Here is a 7,277-nt window from a genome sequence, read left to right as displayed (position 1 = left end):
ACCACCCATTAAGGTATAAAGTTCATTCCATTTGATTTTTAAGAGGGAAAGGGGAGGGTGTATGTGTTAGAAAGAAATTGAAAAAAAATGCAGGATGAGCAACTTGGCTGAAAAAAAAGCAGGATAAACTAATAAAAAAAGGCAGGACCGATTAAAGAGATAAATAAAAAGACAGGACAGTGGTAACAACTTAAAAATGAAGGACACACTTGTTCATCCTAGCCCCTTCCACCTAAAAATCATATGGTAGCTTCCTAAAGAGGTTCGTGTAGTTTGCTAAAGTTGTGTTCTGGATCCGAAGCGACACTGGTGTAAAAATCACTGAATATATATGTGTTGCGAATTTAATTTCCGTGCAAAATATTATTAGTCGCTTACATATATATAATATATACATGTAAGCATCGGAACTTGTCTTACAGTAGTGGCATACATGTACATATTTCTACCATATCAATAGGTTTTGAATAGTCAAATAATATAGAAGAACTTGCAAAAAACAGTACCAAACAAATTCACTGGAGGGTTGTCTCATTGCCAATCATACCACAACTTCTTATTTATATATATATATATAAACTATATAAACAACAAACCATACAGTGATAAATTTGAATGTAACTTTTTAAACATCTAAAAGTCACACAATGAAAACAAACAATGAAAAATGGAGATTATATACACGTGCCTTATAGTAAAACTTAGTCACTCAAGTATTACCCTAAGTATATAAAAATATTTATTTTTGTTTGTGTGTGAAATGTGAACCATCATACGACTTTGAATTAAGCTAGCAGTTTCTAAAAAGAAAATTGAACAGCTGATCAGGTACAAAAAAAAATAATTGACACATACTTTTGGCTACATGTACATGTATGTATATTTTTTTTTCTAAGGAGGTATTTGAGTTTGTAGAGAATTCTCTATCTGCGTTGTACGACTTTCTTAAACGCAAGTGCCATATATTCAGATTAAATATTTTTATTATATCGGCTGAGAATTAGTGAGCAAACATTTAAACTATTGATGCCTCGAACGACAAGTATCTGGGTGTTTTCAGTGCGTGTTTAGATTGTGTGTATGCTGTCTCAATATTCTAAGTAAAAGAGAAGCTAAAGATACCAGAGGATCATTCAAACTCATAGATTGAAAATAATCGGACAAAGCCATGGCTTAAAAAGAAAAGGTCAGACAAACTATAGTACAAAAAAATACAACATAGAAAAATAGACTAGGAAACACGATCCTCACCAAAAACCGGGGATGATGTCAGGTACTGCAGAAGGGTATGGAGATCCTGCTCCACATTTGGCACCTGTCTAAGTATTGAAGTTAAACACACAATAAAATAGAATTCTTTATTCATTAAAATTTTACTAACAACAACAATATGATAAATTACAAAATATCACGTAAAAATTATATATTCCTGAATATACGTATACTGTACATGTTGTATAATCAGAACTAATGAACAGTGCATACTATTAACATGTGTTATAAGAGATCAATATCAGTACTACAGTGCGAAAACATGCGAATGCCTATATATTAGATATATATAGATACATATATACAATATAAACAAAACATGCCAAATATTTGTGAAATCTGTTTCAATGCATCGTTTATCATTAAAGCAAAGTTTCATCCTTACATTAAAAATTAGGGACTAATTGCAAAACACTTTATTCGCACTTATCACAAATGAGCTGATTCTTCAATGTGTTTAGGTTTTTTATCAGTATCAATTGTTTTCCTTTTCATTTCTATAGAGTAAACCTTGTCATTATGTCCATTCTTAAGAATTCCTTTCCCTCTACCATCACTTGATAGTCCAGAGTCAGAATCGTCGCTATGATGTTTCTTATTTAATTGAAGCATATTGTCCGCATCATCTAATTGTTCTACATGACTTGCAATTGCCATTAAATCATTTGACAATTCGTTTTTTTCTCGCTCAACTTCTTGTTCGAGACGATAACCATAATTGTCATAAAAATCACCTTCGGTCATTGCTCGGTTTTTCAGGCCAGGAACTGTTGAAGTCTGGCTTTCAACCATGTGCACTGCTAGATTCGATTGACTCCCCTTTTCTCGTGCCATTTCCCGGTCAAGCGCGGAAGGGTAGCTTCCGAACTTCCAAATAGGTTTGCCTTGTTTTACACGTCGCTTAGCCCGAACAACAAAAGGGATCAATAAAGCAAACACTACAATAAGACAGATTAAAACTCCAGCAAATACGGCTGCTGTTGTATTATAACCATAATTCTCCTCGGGTTTGTGTTTCGCAGCAAGAACAATAAACGGTACTGGATCCGAAACTAAATCATCAAGTCTAAACATTACAACCTAAATAAAAATACAAAGTTGAATAATTAATTTGTTTTCTTTTTTATCAGCTAATTCACAGTTACTTTTATATATAATATACATGTAGTAAAAAAAAAATAATAAACAAATGTCACAGGTTAAGAGAGGGTTAACTTAGGTTCCCGCAAAGATGTTTAACCCTGAAACAATCTGCATGTGTCTGTCCCAAGCCAAGAGACTGTAACTCATTGGTTATTGATCGTTGCTGTATATCATATTTATTTTTCGTTTATGGTGTTTTATATAAATCAGTCCGTTTGTTTCTCGTTGGAATTGTTTTCATTATTTGGCAGTATAAGTTTTGCTTATTTTTGAAGGCCGTTGTCTCATTGGTAATCATACGACATCTCCTTCTTTTGTAAAAATAAATAAATATCGACAACATGAATAGTTTCAAGGGAAGATTTTTTATGAGTCAGAAATTGTTTTCGAGCTAAACGCGAACATTTTTATTTAGTTATTCTACGCTCCCAAACAGATTGTACTTTTCAAAATGTAACCATATAAGCTACATATGTAGGTGTGGCAAAAATCTGGATTCGTATCTTTTTTTTTTCATCTGCTTGACCAGAATATTCTGTTCATCAGATTGGGGATCAGAATTCTTTTTAGGAAAAAAAAACATAACCCCTAGCTCCCTATAGCCCTCCCCTCTCCCTCAACCAGCCACCCACACACACTTGAAGTTTAATGGCCGTGGCCTTATCATGGATCAAAAATTACTAATACTAACAATTAGATATAGGAAGATGAGGTATGAGTGCCGATGAGACAACTCTCCATCCAAATAACAATTTATAAAAGTAAATCATTATAGGTTACGGTCAATTGGTTGAATTTGATTTTGTTTCCCACACACCGGTCTATCGGCAACTGTTTTCATTGTATAAATATATAAACTAAAAATGTAAACCTCGACATCGTCTTTATCTCATTGATAAACATTTTGTTCTTGGATACTTTTATAACACTTACATAAAACTCATAAACCTGCTTGTGGTCGAATGTGTCTGTGTTATTGACAATGATGAAACCATTTTCATCTACCCTGAAGGCATCTGTATTTTCTGCTACGTATTCTTCATCCTGCAAATGAAATTTCAGTGATTACATTAATTAAAGTTTACAACCAAAGAACTTCTTTTGTCAAAAAACACTGTCAAACATCTAAACATACTAGCCACACTGATCTGTGTCCACACTTGTTAGAAATTAAAATAAAATAAATTGCTAGCTTTTGGTTTGTTCAAAACATCAATGATCTTATTTTTTGTTCGATGATTTTAATTTTTTTATAAATAGTTTCAAAGCTACCAAAGCCTAATTTTCAAAAGTCTTCTTTTATCCATGGATGCTTGTTTTTTTTTCCATTTACCTCTGTAAATACCGTTAAGTACAATCTTTTAAAGTTTCATTTAAATATTTGGGGCTTTAAGTGGTAAGTTTTCCTTTATTTTTGTCAGTGTTGATATGGAACTGTATATAAACTCTCCAATGTTGTTTTAATAATTAGCGTTAGTGGTACCATTTCTATAATAGATTTCCGAAGCCCAAATCTTGGTGGCGTTCGTGTTGCTTTAGTTAATAAAAAAATAAAATAGAGTAAACAATTGAATAATTAAATGAATAAATAAATTGATGAATAAGTTAATAAATAAAAAAACAAAAGAATACAAAAATTATATTTTTTTTTTATATAAAACATAAAATAAAAAATATATAGATAAAAAATAAATAATAAATAAACACGGAGCCACCAAACGTAGGCACAGGAGGAAAGCTAGGCCAAGCAAACAGCAGTGAGCGGCAGCAACGTTGTCCTGGTACACCAGCAGCCAAGTAAAGAGCGGATTATTTTGATATGCCAAATTGTGTATGTTAATTAATTTGCCAAGTATTTTGTATACCCGAAATATGCCAAAATTTGTGTATGTGAGTTTTGCAAAAATAATAAGTAAGATTGCCCAACAAGATTGATAACAAATTAGAATCAACATAAGAAAAAATACATGCCCTGTAAAGTATCCTGATCGAACTATTACTTGTAGGTACATTGTATTTCACAACCTCTCCGTCTTTTAAAAACTAATGACAAAATAATCTCTTATTACCAATTATTGAATATGTTAAATAAAAAAAAAACATTTTAAGAAAAAGACTTACTATACAAACTGATAAATTATTGTTTATTAATTTGAAACATAAAAGTTAACCTACCCCTGTCAAATTTCGGGATCGAACTTTTACATATTGAATTTTTAAAAAATCATGTTAAAAAGAGGATTTAAATAAATTGATAAACATTAGGCTTGATGCTAGAGGCGTTGAATGAGGGTTGTGATCTCACTAAACATGTTTAACCCCGCCGCATTTTTGCATCTGTCCCAAGTCATGAGCTTCTGAAATTTGTTAGTCTTGTATGTTTTTTTTTTTAAATTTTAGTTCATTTATATGTTTTGGAGTTTAGTGTGACGTCCATTTTCACTGAACTAGTGCACGATTTTATTTAGGGACCAACTGAGAACTACCTCCGAGTGCGGGATTTTCTCGCTGCGTTGAAGATCCCTTGATGGCCTTCGGCTGCTGTCTGCTCTTTAATTTGGTCGGGTTGTTGTCTCTTTGATATATTCCCCATTTTCATTCTCAATTTTACATCTTATTAAAACACTAAACCTACCCCTGTAAAATTTCCGGATCGAACTATTACTTGTAGGTATTTTACAACCTCTCCGTCCTCTAAGAATTGATGACCTTCAACTGGTTTAACAAGAACTTTCGATCCCTCTTTTATTTCAGAATCAACATAGCCTTCAATTGCATTTCCTGCATTGTCCAGGTCAAATGGATAGTCAGGTTTGTGGAGCGTGTGATCTGAAAAAAGTATTTATATATCAAAATAAAACTCACTACTGTAACATTTCATATTTTTAAACGATATTGTTTATCCATTACCATGGAAACAGTTGATATATACAACTTCAGTTACATGTATATGAATTACTTATCAATTCATGTTTGCTATCATATATATATATATATATATATATATATATATATATATATATATATATATATATATATATATATATATATTAAAACATTAAAAGAAAAGATTTTTTTTTTCACTTTCCGGTCATAATAAGGCCAATACTTGATACATGTAGTCAACAACACTTCCTCTTTTAGTACTACTAAATGTATGAAAATTTTGTTGGTAGTTGATAGGAAATTTTTATTAACTTTTGGTAATACTAGGTAATATTTTAATGTGTTTTGTCAGATAACAGAAGCAAGACATCTAAAGTCATTTTAAGACCACAAGATTAATCCAAGTTAATTATTTTGTGTCGACTTCTTTTTTGTAAAATATTGTTTACTTATTGAGTATACAAACGTATAGAAAACGCATCAAAAAAAAAATCAACCAACCATTTATTCATTTTAAGTTCTTTTTTTTATATACTACACTTATATGGAGGAATATTGCCTCGAGCAATACTGCATTGCACGAACACGTAATATGACAAAATAATTTGAGGGGCAATGTTCCGCAAAATTTGTGCAATAAATTTTTCATAATATAGTATTTCTACAAACTTTTGTTGGTAACAACTCTAATGCGCAACGAAATATCAATTTAAGCCAGGATTTTAAACTCTGACTCGTTAGCTTCTGTGCAAATATCGTTTTACTCGAGACATGTCGAGTACGAACCAGACTTTACGGATTCCAGCCCTCTCCCCTTTTTGTTGAACAATTTGGTTGATTATATAGGAATCACTGGAGCATAACTGGACCGGCCCTTCTATAGAGTAGTCAGAGGCCCCCTTATGAAAAGTTCTGGATCCGCAACATTTCTATACTTTTTATGTATATTTATACAGGAAGACCATTAAATTATCGACAAATACTATATGTTCATTTTACTAAAAATTCTGCCTGTCATATTTGATTCTTTAATTAATTTTATTATAATCTAAGGTATATATTCTATAGATTTGCTTTAAAAAAGGGAATACTGTCAATGTACTACATGTATTATAGCTGTCAAAAATCAAATTAATAAAATACATGTAGTAATCGCCGATTACATCCGGGTTCGCAATGAAGGAAGAAAAATATGTTTACACATCATTATTTTCCACAAGTACAAATGCATGTTTGAGTACTATAATTATATAATAACACACCCTGCTATTCATATACTTTGAAAATCATGAAACTGTATCATTTCTTTACATTTTATCGCTATTATTAGGCACGAAATAATCCATCTACACAATTTAAATGTTTTCAAATTTCCATTAATTTTTCACTCTGAAAGTTAGAAATTTAAGGAAATACGACTTTTATAAAGTGTTATTTTCATTTTAGAGGCCCCTCATGGGGGGGTCCTAGTAATCACATAATCACCATTTTTTTTGCCAATATAATCACATAATCATTAAATATTTGCTTATCTTTAGTAATCAAATAATCATAAACTAAAAATACAGTCCTAGGTAATCAAATAATCATGAAATATTTGGCTTAATAATCAAATAATCATTAAAAAAACGGCCAAGTAATCACATAATCAAAAACCCCATGAGGGCCCTCAAGAGTAGCATTACCGAGATGCATATCTTTCGACGAAATAGTTTAAATCATGACGTAACATCATTCATAGTCTAGCCCAATCAGGACCAGCCTATCAAATTCTTTATAGTACACAGCCAATTTTGCATATGTACTATTTTTGTACTTAAAATCTGTAGTACTGAAAATTTACTTTTGATATTTTGTACTATTTCTTTACTTTAAAATTATTGTACTATTTACGTACCTGTATTTTACAGTACTCGATTTGTAACTAAAATTTTGGTACAGAAATAATACCAAAAGCGATCACAATATTCGATGTT

General features: G+C 31.3%; 1 protein-coding gene across 5 annotated transcripts in view; it reads right to left on the bottom strand.

The window, feature by feature from the left end:
* Window positions 1-1,344: 1,344 nt before the first annotated feature.
* The window catches only part of LOC143057633 (uncharacterized), a 53,950-nt gene continuing 48,017 nt past the window's right edge, over window positions 1,345-7,277 (bottom strand). For all 5 annotated transcript variants that reach the window (XM_076230980.1, XM_076230982.1, XM_076230981.1 and 2 more), the window contains exons 3-5: window positions 5,051-5,244; window positions 3,349-3,459; window positions 1,345-2,352 (exon numbers count right to left, since the gene is read on the bottom strand). In XM_076230980.1, the coding sequence (XP_076087095.1) occupies window positions 1,702-2,352; window positions 3,349-3,459; window positions 5,051-5,244 (956 nt within the window). In that variant the 3' untranslated portion in view covers window positions 1,345-1,701. The remainder of the gene's footprint in view (window positions 2,353-3,348; window positions 3,460-5,050; window positions 5,245-7,277) is intronic.

Source organism: Mytilus galloprovincialis, chromosome 13 (genome assembly GCF_965363235.1).
Source record: "Mytilus galloprovincialis chromosome 13, xbMytGall1.hap1.1, whole genome shotgun sequence".
Classification (NCBI taxonomy): Eukaryota; Metazoa; Mollusca; class Bivalvia; order Mytilida; family Mytilidae; genus Mytilus; species Mytilus galloprovincialis.
This window is presented reverse-complemented; position numbering and strand designations above follow the sequence as displayed.